Source organism: Paracoccidioides brasiliensis (assembly GCF_000150735.1).
Source record: "Paracoccidioides brasiliensis Pb18 unplaced genomic scaffold supercont2.2, whole genome shotgun sequence".
Lineage (NCBI taxonomy): Eukaryota > Fungi > Ascomycota > Eurotiomycetes > Onygenales > Ajellomycetaceae > Paracoccidioides > Paracoccidioides brasiliensis.
Window position 1 is genome coordinate 2,701,704 of NW_011371359.1, and position 16,176 is coordinate 2,717,879.

General features: G+C 49.1%; 5 protein-coding genes across 5 annotated transcripts in view; 1 reads left to right on the forward strand and 4 right to left on the reverse strand.

Moving 5' to 3' along the window:
* Positions 1-346: 346 nt before the first annotated feature.
* On the reverse strand, positions 347-1,530 carry PADG_02054 (uncharacterized protein; the record flags this gene model as incomplete). The annotated part of the gene is made up of 2 exons (XM_010758881.1): positions 347-1,293; positions 1,356-1,530. 2 exons carry the CDS (start codon positions 1,528-1,530, stop codon positions 347-349), a joined length of 1,122 nt encoding a protein of 373 aa, XP_010757183.1.
* A 2,788-nt stretch (positions 1,531-4,318) lies between these two features.
* On the reverse strand, positions 4,319-5,134 carry PADG_02056 (ribosomal protein L7/L12; the record flags this gene model as incomplete). Its single annotated transcript, XM_010758882.1, has 2 exons — positions 4,319-4,663; positions 4,880-5,134. The coding sequence occupies 2 exons, from the start codon at positions 5,132-5,134 to the stop codon at positions 4,319-4,321; spliced, it is 600 nt and encodes a 199-aa protein (XP_010757184.1).
* A 300-nt stretch (positions 5,135-5,434) lies between these two features.
* On the forward strand, positions 5,435-6,168 carry PADG_11360 (uncharacterized protein; the record flags this gene model as incomplete). Its single annotated transcript, XM_010759610.1, has 2 exons — positions 5,435-5,545; positions 5,980-6,168. The coding sequence occupies 2 exons, from the start codon at positions 5,435-5,437 to the stop codon at positions 6,166-6,168; spliced, it is 300 nt and encodes a 99-aa protein (XP_010757912.1).
* A 240-nt stretch (positions 6,169-6,408) lies between these two features.
* PADG_02057 (T-complex protein 1 subunit theta) lies at positions 6,409-11,261 on the reverse strand (the record flags this gene model as incomplete). The annotated part of the gene is made up of 12 exons (XM_010758883.1): positions 6,409-7,781; positions 7,858-8,275; positions 8,513-8,591; positions 8,655-8,741; positions 9,087-9,155; positions 9,236-9,267; positions 9,329-9,392; positions 9,474-9,519; positions 9,593-9,617; positions 9,761-10,001; positions 10,120-10,385; positions 10,542-11,261. 12 exons carry the CDS (start codon positions 11,259-11,261, stop codon positions 6,409-6,411), a joined length of 3,420 nt encoding a protein of 1,139 aa, XP_010757185.1.
* Positions 11,262-12,600: 1,339 nt separating this feature from the next.
* Positions 12,601-16,176, reverse strand: part of PADG_02058 (uncharacterized protein) — a gene marked incomplete at both ends in the record, with an annotated part of 4,570 nt that continues 994 nt past the window's right edge. The window contains 6 exons of the mRNA XM_010758884.1: positions 12,601-13,643; positions 13,734-14,038; positions 14,126-14,882; positions 14,949-15,175; positions 15,277-15,450; positions 15,514-16,111. Of these exons, the coding sequence (XP_010757186.1) occupies positions 12,601-13,643; positions 13,734-14,038; positions 14,126-14,882; positions 14,949-15,175; positions 15,277-15,450; positions 15,514-16,111 (3,104 nt within the window). The remainder of the gene's footprint in view (positions 13,644-13,733; positions 14,039-14,125; positions 14,883-14,948; positions 15,176-15,276; positions 15,451-15,513; positions 16,112-16,176) is intronic.

Consider the following 16,176-nt stretch of genomic DNA (forward strand, 5'->3'; position numbering starts at 1 on the left):
ACATCAGGTTTCGAAAACTGAGAATGGACGGATGCAAAGGATTATTGGAGTCAAAATCCCCTGTCATATTTTATTATCTTTGTCGTTTCCTGTGGCGGGAAGATCTTATATATAGGTAAATTGGGATATATTTCAACTAAATTGCTTCTGTTAGTTTGATTGGCAAGCTCCAATATTAAGCCCTAGTGGTTAATGAAAGACAAAATGTACCTGCTAAATCTTATAGAGCATCTCGTTATTCGCCCCAAACCGAAGTGTCAGGGGTAACGTAATAAAATACCCATTCGTTGGTAGATCATTCCGGGACCATGGAGGGAAAGGAAAACTTCATGATAGACCTAGTTGGTCAATCAAACCTTGTAAATTGTTTACTTAAGATCTCTTGCTCAATATTCAATTTGAAAGTCTTGTCCAGATATATGAGCCGCACTTCTTTCGCCCTGGACGCAGAATTTTCGTCCTCCTCTGCAATCTTTAGATACCGCAATCCTTTGTGAGGTTTTTCCTCCTCGCGTAGGAGAGTGGCCATGATGAGGGCAGAGGGGCCCCAACCACCTGTGCTAGCGATTTCAAGCCAATCTATCGCATTCTGGAGAAGTTCCCTATTGGTGTACTTTCTAGCGACAAGGTCCTTGGGGCACACATCTTGCCCTTTCGAAGGCCCGGGGGGTTTATCTCGTCCTTTCCCGTCATAATAAAGCTCCAAATAAAATGACCCAAGCTCATGACATGCCTCAGCATCACAATCCATGGCAGCCTTGGTCATATATTCTTCATATTTGTCTAGGTGACCTTCTTCAGCGACGATCTTGGCGAGGAATTTGAAGGCCGTAGGATGGTCTAATTTAAAGGCACCCATTTCCACGGCCTCCCGAATGCCTTGCTTATCCCCCGTGGTCGCTTTCACGGAGGCATACATCTCCCAAGCTTGGGGGATGCCGAGGACACTGTACAGGTCTTGATCTAGACTGTCTGTTTCCCTCGCAGTCGGCACGGAAATCTCCATTGCCGCTGTGAAAAGAACGAGTGCCTCCTCGGTGCGATTATGCCTCTCGTGTAGAATTTGACCGTAGAGCACCATTGCGTCAACCAGATGCCTCTGAGCGAAATATTCCAGGTAATCAATCAAAACCGTCCTCTTGATGGGGCCAGCAGCGAATTGTCTGTTGACAATGTAGAGGATCGCAAACGGCTCCATGGACTCTGCCAGCCTATACAACCACCATTCCGCTACGGCTCGATAATCGGGATGTTTGGAGAGAATAAATGCAATTCTAGATAGTATAGTTAGATCTGCAAAGTGGTTAGCCAGTGGATTAACGGGGATTTGATCAGGGTACTCGATGTCGGTTCACCTGCTTCTTGATTTAATATATCGTTCCCATGCATTGCACCACGCGTTGCTGCGATTCTTATGAGTTCTGCAGCGACTGACATTGCCAAGTCTAACCTTTCGGGTTCGCCAGTTGGCAGTGCGAATTCAAATAGCGAACGGGGAAGTTTGTTAACCAAAGATTCCGCTTCCTTCATTGTTAACCTGATGGTGCCAGACCCCGGCGGCAAGATGGATTCACACCTGAGTTTCCCCATTGTTTTTTGGGTCGAAGGTGCTCTCATAAGTGTACGAGAAGAGGAAACATGGAATTGTTTGGCGGCAATGGTTGAGAGAGGGGACATGGACCACCAGCGTCGTTGCCGCATACATCGCAAGAAGAACATTATTTCTAGCTAAACTTTGGACACAAGGGCACTCAAGGAGGGGTGTGAAGAGAAAACCTACACTCGCCTGTAGATATTCATAGAAGTGAAATGTCAAAGAAGCAGAAACAGGAGCACAGCCGAGAATAGCTCAGAGGAACGCGCTTCATTCTATGAGGTCGAGACGGAGAACGGACAATTTTTGTTAGTTTTGTTGAGAGAGTTAATCGTGATGCTGAGTAAGCAGATCCTGCCGTTAGTTAACGTAGTCCGACACCTAACCGATCACGACACCTAACCGATCAAATTTTCGTCCCAATCACCCACTCTATTAAATCATTCAATATGACAGCCACACCTAGCAAAGAACCTTCTAATCAAGAAGCCAGGCTCTTATTAGCTATTAAAGATTATGAAACTAAGCAAATTTCATCTATTCGCGTTGCTGCTAAGACGTACGAGCTTCCTTATACTACGCTTTACGATAGACTACGCGGTGGAACCACGTACACGAATGCTCAACTAAAAAATCGAAAGCTGACCTCTACTGAAGAGGAATCTCTAGTTCAATGGATACTCTCTATGGATGAGAGAGGACAGCCTCCCCGGATCGCGACCGTACGAGAAATGGCTAATCTACTACTTGAGGCGCGAGAATCCACTACTACAACTACCGTGGGAGGAAGATGGGTAGAAAGATTTATACAACGGCATTCTGAACTAAAGATGAAGTTCTCACGCAAGTACGACTATCAGCGAGCTCAATGCGAGGATTCAAAGATCATATACGAATGGTTTACCCTGATGGATCGTACAATAAAGAAGTATGGAATTACTTCAGAGGATATCTATAACTTTGATGAGATTGGCTTTACAATGGGGGTTATTTCAACATCCTGGGTGGTTACTAGAGCTGAGAGAGCTGGCAGGCCATCTCTTTTACAGCCAGGGAATAGAGAATGGGCAACTGTGATCGAGGCAGTTAACGCTACGGGCTGGGCTCTACCTCCTATGATTATCTTTAAGGGCAAGCTTCATCAAGCCTCCTGGTACAAGCAGCTGCCAAAGGATTGGACAATTGGCGTTAGTGAGAAGGGATGGACCACGGACGCTCTTAGCCTTGATTGGCTGCGGAAGGTCTTTAACGGAGCTACTAAAGCTTGTACGAAGGGCAGATATAGACTGCTTGTGTTGGATGGGCATGGCAGTCATGCCACGGCCAGATTTGATAAATTCTGTCTGGATCACGGCATTATATCATTATATATGCCTCCACACTCCTCTCATTTATTACAGCCACTAGATGTGAGCTGCTTTTCACCATTAAAGAGAGCGTACGGCAAGAGGGTGGAACAAAGCGTGAGACTAGGAATCAGTTATATTGACAAGGAGGACTTTCTAGCCAGCTATACAACAGCTAGACAGGAGGCTATGAAGGATATAACTATAAAGAACGGATTCAAAGCCACAGGCCTAGTGCCATACAATCCAGATGAGGTTCTTACTCGCCTACATACTCAATTTCATACTCCTACCCCCCCGGGGTCAGCTCACGGATCTCACGGATCTCAATCCTCCTGGACCCCCAAGACCCCTCGCAATGTGACTCAGTTGGAGCGGCAGAGCAGCAGAATCAAACGCTGTACGGAAATTCTCTCTAGTCCTACAAATCAGGCTCTTGATCAACTAGTGAAGGGATGTCATACGGCCATGCATAATGTTGCTTTACTGACCAAGGAAGTCATGGAGCTGAGAGCTGCCAATGCTAAGCAGAAGCGTAAGAGAGAGAAATCACGTTTCTATATAGCTAAGGAAGGAATCCTTACGGCTCAAGAAGCTCTAGCTAGGATGGCTAAGCCTCTGGAGCCTCCTGAACGTACGGAGGTTTGGATGGAGGATCCAAATCCGGAAGGTAGAAAGCGAAGACCTCCCACCTGCAGCAAGTGTAATACACCCGGACACACTATTAGGCAGTGCCAACAGACCTAAGGATCTAATCTATATAATTTCTATATAAAATCTCTCGTGGTTGTTGCTCAATTTAAAAAATTGTCAAATAAGGATGAAAATTTGATCGGTTAGGTGTCGTGATCGGTTAGGTGTCGGACTACGTTAACTATAACTGGTAAATGTCAACCGTACGTAGCTGCGGAGTAGTTCATACAGAGTTAGCGACCAAGATTGGACTGCGCCGGAGTCAACTACGAGGCTGATAGCACTGAGATTGCAGGAAATTGCCGTTGCGTTCGCTGCTGCTGCTGCTGCTCAAGGCAGTAGAACGTTGGCCCTTGCAGCATCAGTTGAGCTTGATTCTGTCCCTTTGGAATCGACAGCTGAACAACATACGGGCTTGATCGACCGATTTCCGGGAAAAACACAACAAAAATAAATAATAAATAAAGTAAAAATGAGATAGAACAACAATAATGAATCCCGTGACCAAAATGATAATGTACAACATACTGCCTCTACACTCATACACATCGAGAGCCGAGTAGAGCAACCCCCAATCATGCAGCCAGCAAGATTCTATTCCACCCGTTTAAACTCCAGGAGATAGATTAGATGATAGCGAAAACAAGTGGAAAGGCTCGCGGATCCATCGAGAGAAAAAAAAAATTCATTCCATGACAACTTTGGCCCCCAAATCCTTCATTGTCTTAACAATCTTCTCAGCCTGTTCCTTGGGCACAGACTCCTTCATCACCTTCGGGGCACTTTCCACGAATTTCTTGCTGTCAACCAAACTCAGGCTCAGCAGCGACTTAATCTCCTTAATGACCTTAGGCTTCGAGGCCGCGTCAAAGGACTCCAGTTTCAAGTTAAATAGCGTTTTCTCCTGGGCGGCTGGGGCGGCGTCCTCCTCTTCCACGGCGGCAGCCGGGGCGGCTCCACCAGCTGCTGTTCCAGCTGCAGCTCCAGCTGCAAATCCGCCAATTGGTAGATCGGGGATGTTAAGACGAGACTAGATAGAATTGGCATTATGGTCAGATATTTTTATTTGAATGTTCCACCTATAAAAAAGGTCCCCAATTCCGCGGGAACTTTAAAACCCAGACGGATGGATACATGCATCGCCATCCACGCAATGCAATGCGTCTACTTCCCACTCCAGAATGGCATCACGGAAATGGGTCTTTAGCGTGGAAAGGGACGCTGTGACTGGATCAATTGAACCAACCTTCAAGGATGAGACCAAATCGGCAGTTTCAAGCAACGTCAATTGACTTATTTGGTCCACGATTTGTGTAATTTTCGGATTCATAGGAGCCTCCTCAGCGGCCTGGGTGGATTGCCATCGTCTTGTTCCAACAGCAGCGGGGGCTATCCGCTTGGATTGAGAGAGGAGGTATGTGTGCGAGGAGAGACGGAGGGACGGGGATTGGCGGAGGACGTTGCAGCAAAATCGCGCTGCGGATTGTGAAGGCAATGACATGGCTGCTGAGGTATAGAGGCTCCAAGTGGCCAGGATCAGGCAGCCGTCAGAGGAAGAAGTATGAAGAACAGAACGGGGAAATTGAGCCGGTTCTTTTTGGTTCTATAAAGCTTGAATTCAGTTCGAACGTTGAAAATTCCAGGCAGTGACGGCACGTGATGTGAATGTATTGTTGCCGTATTGATAACTGTCCGTCATTACATGCTATTTAATTACGACTTCCGATAAAGTTTTTCCGATCCGGCTCCTCTTCGGTTTCAACATTATATAAAGTTAATCTACGATGTTTGTGTGAGCATCATGAACCCAAACGCCGGCCAGCTACGGCGAATGGAAGGGGGAAAGCTACTGTTGCGAAGGGCAGAGGATGAACTGCGCAAAGAAGTCATCTCAATTCCTCCTTGTCTCAGCGTCCGCCTTTAAGTATTTCGTCCAACTACTGCGCGTCGAAACACCGTCATTCAATCTTTAGACCTCTCCAATGCCAGCTATCATCATTGTGCCGCTTTCGCCATGCAAGCGATGGAGTCACGTATGCGCCATGCTCGTTCCTCAAATACTCCAAAGATAATTAAATAATTAAATAATTCACAGGCTTGTGCAGTGCAGATGCTGTGGGGGGGGGGGGGGGGGGGGGTTAAATGGGACAGTCTATTCGCAAAATCACACCGCATGCCAAGGTGAAAGCCATAAGCTTTGAACAGGCTTCCTTTTCTTGTTATTTTATTTATTTTATCTTTGTTATTTGCACAATGTGTTTTCTGATTATTTCTTCAGAGTCATTTTGGTCTCTTTTACGACTTTCACGAATATGACACTCCCATGACTCTTTTGTATTTGTGAAGGAAGAGCATGGACTACTGCGTTTTGGCCTCATTGGTGCTAAAGATGCAAAAGACAACACTGGGCGTTGGACAACTTGTGCCCTTGAACTAGCACTCAGCCGCCCAGAGTTTGGTACAAAATGTATCCTATTCGCGAATGACAAAATAATCACCTTATTTAAGCATCGTGCAGACCGATGTGCTCAATGAAATTAAAGTACATAATATACCGACCCCAATCCAAAACCACCATAGTCACCCTTTTATCCATCCCCTTCTTCCAGAACTAGGAGCGAAGAAAAAAGTGTCAGAAAAAGGAAATCTTCCATTCAAATTAATCTCTAAAATGCAAGAAGTAAAAAGAGAGCCAAGTTTGTCATTGTCACTATACAACCACAAACAACCGTCAACCCCTTTTCAAAAAGTGGCATTCCACTCAACTCACCCCCATCAATCTTCATCCCAATTAGGATTCTGCCCCGGCGGTTTCGGGCCCCCCGCCTGCCTCGCCACAATAATCTGGTCAACCGACAGCACCGTCCGCGCCGCCTCCGTCGCCAACCTAATAGCCCACGCCTTGGAAGCAAGTAGATCCAATATCCCCTCTTCGACCGCATCGATTGTTCCCGTAGCGGAAGACGCCTGCAAATCAACGCCGGTCGTCCAATATGGCTCCTCATCCTCAGACAAGCTGGCGTTTTCGGACTCTTCCTCTTCTTCTACTTCCTCCTCTTCATCTTCATCCTCCTCCTCCTCCACCTCCTCCACCTCCTCACCCACAGCGTGGTTAACGGCCTGTTGTTTCTTGTTACCCCCTGCTGATCGACGCTGCTGATGCGCCGTGTACAGATGCGATAGAACCTCCGTAGCATCCAGCCCGGCAGACTCCGCCAGCGTGCGCGGGATAACTTCAAATGCCTCCGCGTATTTACGGATGGCATACTGCGGGAGACCGGGCGTCTTATCCGCAATGGAAGACACGCGTTCGACGAGCTGGAGCTCCGTGGCACCCGCTCCAGGCACCAGGCGCGGATCCTTAGTCACGGCCTTAATGACATTGACGCCATCGTCGATGGCGCGCTCGACGTCATCGAGGTGGTTCTGCGTCGCGCCGCGCAGGACGATGGTGGCTGTTCGCGTGACGGCGCCTGCATCCTCCTGCCTGAAGACCGTGACGCGATCACCGCCTATCTCGAGTGTTTCGACGACGTCGATGGAGCCCATTTCGTCGGGCATGGGGGCACCGAGGCGGGCGAGGGGCGTGGCGCCGACGACGCGGCAGAGGCGGCGTAGTTCAAATTTGGAGAGGATCTTGATGACGAGGATGTTGAAACGGTTTAGGTAGTGCATTGCTAGCTCGCCGACTGTGGAGCCGGCGACAACAACGCGGATGCCGGAGTCGTAGAGTTCTTTGATGGTGGCTTCGAGGCGGGCTTCTTCGCCCTTGGTGTAGTCTAGCATTTCCTGGGCGTTGTGGAGGAGGACTGTGCCCTTGGTTTCTGTCTGGGATATGTCGATGGGACAGCTGAAGACGCCGACTTTGGCCTTATTGGCCTTTTTAATGGTTCCGTCCGGTTCACGGCCGAACACCATGCCCTTGACGACTCGGGATTGATCTAGGCTGCCGCCCATGATCTTGACGACGCGCACATTGTCGACGTTGAAGTTAGCGGGGTTTTTCGGGAGGACCGTCAGGACGGCCTCTGCGACAAGCGGGGCTAGGATATCTTCTGAGCCGGACTGTTTGCTCCCAATGACAGTTCTAACTGCCTTGCTCAACTCTGATGTAGACCGTAGTTCCTTGAGCCTATCCACCTCGAGGTCTGCATATAACAACACAATCAGCCACACAAGTCGCTATGCCACAACAGATTTATATATATAATGTAATAAACTCACCATCCAAACACTTCAACGCAAGTCCCTGAGCCTTCTCATATCCCAGCACAATATCACTCGTTTTCAACCCCATCCTCAGCAGCTCCTCCGCCTTCTTCAGCAACTCGCCCGTAAGCACAATAACCAAATTCGTCGCGTCGCCCATCTCGGCCTCTTGCTGCTGGCTAGCCATGACAACCAGTTTGGCTGCGGGATGGACAACCTCGAGCTCGCGAAGGATAGTAGCGGCATCCGATGTTAGGGTCAACTTTTGCAGGTGGTTGATGATGATTTTGTTGCGGCCGTTGGGGCCCAGGGATGTCTGTACTGTTTGCGCGATGGAGCGGCATGCTTCGATATTGCGGAGGACGGCGCCGTCTTCGGCGTCATGGCTGTTTTGGGAGGGGGGTGGACAGTTAGCAGGTTGGATATTTCGGTACTTTTTATATTGAGATTTAAATGCTTGATAGGAGGGAGATTTTCCTGTTCGGAGTATAGGAATGATGAGGGAAATGAGAGGAATTAGGAGAAGTTATAGGCAATAGGCAAGCATACAGGAATAAGAGGATACATGCATGGGTTTAGTGAGATATCAACATATCACCATCCAGTATCCAGTGGAGAGATCCTGGCAGGGAGAGAGCAGTGGGCAGCCCTCCAAAGTAGAATTGCATACCTTGTATAGCCCTGTTTGAACAGCCCAGCATTTGGGGCGCTGGGAATTGACAACGACATGGATGGAGGTTGATCTCTTCCTCGTTGGTCAACGGGTGGGAGAGGGAGAGGTGTCTCGTATACACAGAGCAGATATCGAGAACAGATGCTGCTGCTGTGTTGCCGGCTGTGGGTGTTGGAACTTTTTGTCTCCTGAGTCTATTCGTGAAGCTTCCAACGGCGGGTGTTTGCTCTGTTTGCACCTGGTATCGATACGGCAGAATAATACGATGATTACACAGCACTTCGGAAGAGTAATACGGTATCAAATACGCACATAGTTATAGGGGAGGGGATACCGTGTATGGCTTCTGTGATTACTGATTACTGAACAGAATCGCATCGCGAACCCATGAACAGCATATAGGTTCATTTCACTCTATAAAATATAGTACAAGTCCAGTTAGTTGCTCGGTATATCTACCAGAACGAGTTAAATGCCTGTCCAAAGCTACCGGCTACACTCAGAAAAATGTCAGTCAGTCCTCCTGTCCAAAAACCTGGATGAGATTCAGGGGCTACTCTATTCAGGCAACAATGACCTACCGTATCGCCCCGTCACCCCGCAACCGCTATCATCATACGCTAGATCTGCTTCCGGGAGCCTGGAGGAGTAATGTTAGCATATTCATACTCTCCAAAAATAAACAAATACACTGATAAAAGTATAGAGGCCCCTACTTACAGCTCCTGAATAGCCTTCATCCGTGTCCCGCTCTGCATACAGCTCCATTAGTATATATATGTTCCACTAAAGAGAGCTGATACGCAAACTCACCGAAGGATGCGTCGATAATATATGCATAGGCGCTCTCTTTTCGGCTTGCTGCATCCGGCTCCATCTGGAGTGGGAGAAGACCTTGTCAGCATGAGAAATTCCAGCAAGTGAGGTTCAAGGAGAAGAGAGATGTAAGACAACATACAATGCAGCAGCAGCCTCGGGCTTAAAACAGCCCTTCGCCATCATCACTGCCATAACACTCATGATTAGAAGATATGTCTACCACACTGCAAAAATATTCATAGATGGATCGGGACGTACTCAAACCAATCTGATCCGCCTCCAACTATTTTCGTCAATAGTAATATATTAGCAAGGACAACTGGGAACCACAAACATAGAAACTGGCGCCCCTCCCTTTTTCCTTCACAGTGCCAGGAATATCTAGAGGGCAAAAGATAAAAATAGTTGAGAGCGAATAGAACTCACCTCCTGCACCCTAGAGTTGGGCAGAGAAAGAATCAGATTAAAAATAGTCGACATCAAGTTTTCTGACACCTCAAACAGCTTCGATACCACGACCGTCGCAATAACCACAACAATTTTGGAGCTAAGGCGCTCCGCCATATGATGTGCGAGGACATGCGCGATCTCATGGCCCAATATCGCAGCGAGACCATCTCGATCACGACAGATAGGCAGGATACCAGTAAAGACAAATACGTTGCCTCTGCAGTATATACAAGGTGAGCAGATTGGGATGGTGAAAAAAAAGAAAAGAAAAAAGAAAAGAAAAAGAAAAAGGCCAATTATAGGGATATTGAAAAAAAGGGGGGAGATGAACATACCCCGGTAATACAAACGCATTCATCTCCGGCGAATCAATAACATGCACTTTCCAATTCAGCCTCTTCAGCATCTCATCCCCCTTGCCTAGCTGTGGATGGCTCGTCAGAATCAGCTGGCGAAAAACGCTGTCGACATATCTAACCAGCGGATGCGAGTTCGGCAGGAGACGTCCATGGTATTCCTGCACAACCATTTCGTAGGCTTGCTTGCCGTATCGCATTTCGAATTCGTTGGAGATGCAGTTGAAGCGGAGGCGACCGGTCATCTAGATATATAGAAAGAAATATAAAATGAGCACTTTTTTTTTTTTGCTCAAATTTGAAATAGCAATTCTTGATTCGAGATGGTGGAAGAAACCATGAAGGACTGTGTGTGTAGAGTGAGAGAAAGAAAAGAGAGTGTACATATAAAACACACTCACAGGCACAACTTCCAAATTCCACGCGTAAAACACCACTATCACGGATCCCCCGCATATAATCACCAATCTATGCTGCTCCCAGAAGTTCATTAACTGGTAATACATCCACCATCTTCTTCCGCCACCTCCACCTCCACCGCCACCATATCCCTGTCCATATCCTCCCCGCCCATCAAATGTCCGATACGTATATCCACCCTCACCATGTCGTCGCTGTTGCTGTTGACCGTGCCATTGCGAGAACGGTCGACAGTGCTGTTGCTGCAGTGGTCGCTGGAGGTCTGCGTGTGTTTGGAAGCGGAGAAACGTGTCGCTGTTCAAGGGATGATGTGTGCTGCTGCGATAAAAATAGGCTGGAACTGCCGGGCCTGTACGTTGACGATCGAGGCTATGACGGAGAGTGTTCAATGAGCGCTCCCGTGGTGAGGAGAAAGCGTGAGAGCAAACGCACAGCTGTCGGGAATGCGTAGCGGGTATGGGAAGCGGAGCGGGGTTGGAACCAGCGGTGGATATGAGAGCGAGGGCGGGAGTGGCAGGGGACGTTGGAGCGGAGGACAACCACCGGCGCAAACTCCAGGTAGCCAAATTCGCCCGGGTATCACCCACAAACACCTTCTTCAGGTTGCCGGTACATATAGTAGTTCTTACAGAAGGAGATTGGCGGAATAAGGATCGCGAGAGAATCGTAACAGCCCTGCCAGATCCTCCACCACACGACATTGTTCTGGTTTGGCTATTGGTGTCTGGGTAGAGGATAGTTCTCCCTAATTTGCATCCTCACGTGAAAGAGGTTTGCTGGGAGATGGGTACGATATAGCTTTGCCCGCGCGGGTCGCACGTCTGATTTGGGAGCACCTGGAGCTGTTGGGGGAGTTGTTGTCTGGCGTGAGTCGGACTTATTGTAGCTACGGACAGCGGCTGTGTTTTTGCTCCAGGCTAACTAACTATGAATTGCTCTCCTATGTTTGTTACGTCATCAAGACGGTAGAAGTCATCAAAGCTCTTGTTCTTTTTTCTCCAAATCTACTCCAACACGTCAAGTCTGTAATAAATTATATTTTATTTTTTGTTCTCAAGTTGTACCCCGGGGGGATGTCAGATATACCCGAAACCGACCTAACTAGTTTAGAGAGGCAATTCCATGCGGGGAATAAAATAATCAGCAACCGTAGGATCAGCCACTTTGAATACAAAAATCACCCAAAACAGATAAAAAAACAAAAGCAAAAAGAAGGCGGGGAAATCTCAGCAAATATCATGGGGCAGTCAAATGAAACAGTTCTTTGTTCTCTTCTCCTCTTTTTTTGTGGCTGCTCACCAGTAGAAATCCACGCGCACAAAGTGATACATACAAAACATAGCCAAATTGAGAGGATATCCAAATAAAAATATATACAAAGAAGAGTACACCATTCCTCGAAGGAAGCGGGGAGAGAAAAGGAAACAAATACAGAAAACTGACAAGTAGCATCAAATGACATTTGCTTTCCTGCTTGCGCAGGTACAACCTTGGAATATCCATCCGATACCAATAAAATCCATTTCAAAATCCCAGCAAAATGTATGTGTGTATATGTGTATGTATATGAGAGGAAGAGAAATTCAAAGATATCACTCGGAGAAGACAAGGAAGAGGAAAGGCAGGAAGAGGAAAGGCAGGAAGCGGGAGATAAAATAAGCGGAGGGGGTATGATACATATGAAAGAATGAAAGAAAAAAAAGGAAAAAGAAATAGAAAGAAAGAAAAGGGGAAAAATAAAAATAAAATGAAGAAAATATCAAGAAATGAGAATATTTTCTGTGCATGTGTATAAATAGGGGTCATGAGGTGAAGCGCATGGAAACGGGAAAAGGGAAAAGGGGGATTATCCATCTCAACAGCAAAAACATAAACATAAACATCAAATACCAAACGGGCAGGCAACTGGGTTAAAAAATGAGCAAAAACAAGCATAAAAATCAATATCAAATCGATCGATCGATCGATCCGGGGGGAAAAAGAGGAGGGGAAAAAAAAACCCCAAAAGCAAGCAAAAAGTCTATACACCTCCCCCTCCTCTTACTCCTCTGCCACAACCCCCTCCCCAACAATCCCTCCAACACCCCCCTCCCTCTCCCTCCACTCCCTCGACCTCTCCGTCATCCGCCTAACACCCTCAACCCTCTCGGCCCAATGGGCCTCCGATGGCGTGCGGAACGTACACCCCCTCTGCGATGAAATGACACCAATAGCCTGCAGCACCGCCTTGCGCGAATCCCGTCCAAAGACCGCGGGGTGGTTTATCCATTCGAGAGCAGTGTCGAGGTCGGTGTCTAGGGCTGTTAGGAGAGTGGGGTCGATGGTGTGCGGGTGGGGGTGGGAGGGGGTCGGGGTTATGGTGGCGGACGATGAAGGGGGGGACGGGGACGGGGTTGAGGCAGAGGTGGAGGTGGAGGTGGAGGAGTGAGGGGGCGGTGGGGGGATGGAGGAGGCGCGTGGAGATGGAGAGGTTGAAGGGCGCGGGGAGGGCGGGTTCGTGCCCGTGCTGCCGGTGGTTGTGCCAGTGGTGTCTGTCAACGCTTCGGATGTGGCGTTCGCGAAACCACTATTGGTACTGCTATTGTTACCGCTTTGCTTATTAGAACGCTGCGGCAAAGGCGGTAACCCCCCCTTCCCCAAACCCTTAAGAATACTCCTCGTCTCCGTCAGCAGATGCTGCGCCCTCTCCTGCTGCGAGCGGGATACAAGCGTCAGGGCACGCGATAGCATGTCCGATGTCAACAACTCCATGCGCCGCTGCACGATTGACGGGTGTGGTGGGATTGGGGGTGTGGTCGGGCGTCCAGATCCCAATATCGATTTCCGCTGAGAGGTCGGGAGCATAGTAATGGCGAGCAATGAAGGGCGGGGAGAGTGTGTCAAGTGGCCGTCGCGCAAGATATCGCCGTATGTCAGGTCGGCTTGGAGTAGGGGCACTTCTTCGACAGAGATGGTTCGTTGGTCGTCGCTGTCAAGAGGGCCGGAGAGCGCTTCTAGGCCTGAGACGATGGATTCCCAGGGATCTTGCGGGAGGTGTTCTTGGGTTGTTGTGTCAGGGGCTATGACGAGTTGGACGAGGATGTCTAAATTACGGCAGTTAGAGCAGTGCGCTGTGTATTGTGAAAGGATTCCACAGTTTATTTCTCCCTTTCCCCATTTTCCTTTTGGCTTACCTCGTTTATCCCCAAACCTCAAATCCCCTAATGCAGCCTCTGCATCCCTCCCCGCTGCACGCTTAGTCGTATGCAGAGCCCCGCTAATCTTCACAAACTTCGCCGGCGAACCCTCAGGAAGCCGCAGCTTCAACTTCACATTTTGATGAGACGTGCTCTGCAGCAACCCGAGACATCCCGCCACGCACTCACGGAGCATCATCCAGTCCTTGACGTATGTGTACGACGCCTTGGTGCGGGTTGATAGCTCAATCATGGTATCTGGCTTGTGTGTCAGACCCAAGCCGAAAGAGTGGATTCCGACTCTGTGAAATATGTCAGTACAGTACAGTATATCAATGTAGCTATGGGATGTGTTATGTGAGTGTATAGGGGTAAAACAAAATACTAACTTCGCCGCCTCAGCCCTCGAAACCACAAAATCCACACTCTCCCCTTCCCCCATCGACGAATCGCTAATCAACAAAATCGTCGCTATGGGGTTACTCGACCGCCTCTGCATAAGCAAATCCATCGCCACATTAGCCCCCTCAACTACATCCGCACGCAAACTCTTCTGCCCGACCGGTCTAATAGCTCCCAATATAGCCGGCCACCCACCCCACATCTTCGTCGTCATGCCTACGAGCGGTACGCCGCCGCAGCTAGAACCGAAGGTTACAAGACCCATCCGATCGCGTGGGCCGAGATTGGCGACGAGGAAGCGCAGGGTGTCGCGGAGGAGGGATATTTTTAGACCCTGCATGGATAAGGAGACGGGGATGACAACAACAAGGTCGAGGGGGATGTGAAAGGTTGGCGGGATGGTGCTTGTTGTTGAGATGGTGGTGACGTCGCGGATGGAATTTGTGTAGTCTGTTAGGGCGGTATTGTTGGATCTGGTGCCGCCGCCGTAGGAAGAAGTGGTGGAAGAGACGCGCTTGATGGTTTGGTGCGTGCGGTAGTCGTCTTCTTCGGTACCGGAGTTGTCGAGATCGTAGTTGTAGTCTTGGTTGTGAGTACGAGGAAGGGCGAGTGAGCGGTCTGCATCTGGATTGTGCAGGTCTAGGAGGGCGCGTCGCCAAAGCTCAAGTTGATTGCGGGATTGGAATTGGAGGTGGAAGCATGGGAGTTCGGCGACGGAGAGATTTAGGGTTAGGATTGGTTCCTCTGTTAGAGGTTAGTACAATCAATGACAAGCAAGTAATTTAGGGGCAGTTTAAAGGGGAAATTCACCAGGCACAGAATCTACATCTTTCAAATGCTTCTTGATAAGAATTGATCCCTTAAGCGTACACCTCGTCAGCTTCCGCTTCGTCCTGGGATCCTCAAACTGATTCTGCCCATTCTTCTTCTCCTTGACGCAAATAAGCATCTCTGCGAACAGATAGCATTCCAGCTCCTGCCATGATGCACGATCCTTACCAACACGAACCACGCCGTGCAACTTGAGATTTCCAAACCTGTAAATTGGATCAGCGAAGGGGTATTCAGTATATAGAATGGAAAAGAAGAGAAAAAAGAAAGAAAGCAGAGAAGAGAAATCTTTCGCAGTCATCCTCACCTCTGAAAATCCAACCCATGCCAATTCTCAACCCTAACCCTCAACTGCTCCGTAATCTCCTCCAACACCTCCGGCGCCTCATAATGAACCGGCAACCCTCGCGCCCCCTGCTTATTAGCATTCCCACTCCCGCCACCACTCCCCCCACCATTCCCACCAACCTCCTCCTCCCCCCTCCCAACACCAACCCCCATATTCAAATTCCCACCACCATTCCCGTTTCCCTCCTCCCCATACCCACCGAAAACACCACCATAACCCCCCCAATCTGGCCCCGGAACCTCAACCGTAACCAAACATGTTAGTGCCTGCTGCGTCCTCGACCGACAAATAGTCGGAAACTCGCTACGAACCGTCACCGTCGGGGCGGGAATAGGATTCTTCACGCCCACCCCCTGCGTGATGGACAGTGACGTCGTTCCGGGCCGCGGGCTGAGATTCAGCAGGTCCGACTCCATGGCTTGGACGTCATAGTCGTGGCGGCGGCCGGTTGTGTTTTCGACATTATTGTGGCTGCTGTGGTGGTGGTGGTGAATGTTGTTGTAGGAATCTGGCCCCGAGGTGCCGCTATCTGAGCGGGAGTGTGGGTGGCGGGAGGTGGAGGGGGTTCGTAGGCGTTCGATACGCTCGCGTTGGCTGTTTGTGTCGCGGCTGTGGCGGCGGTTATGGTGAATGGCTAGCTGGGGGTTGTGGAGGTTGTCATGGTGGTGGAGGGTGTCGAGGGGCCGGTTGCTGGAGGTCCCGTTAATGTCCCAAGGGGTGGGGGTATTTTGATTACCGCGGTGTGTTGAGGAGTCGCTGACGGACACGGAGCGGACTATGTTGGAGAGTTTTTCTGATGGTTCGTTAGTTATATCTGATCATTGTTTTTTTCTTTGGGGGGGGGGGGGGGGGGGGGGG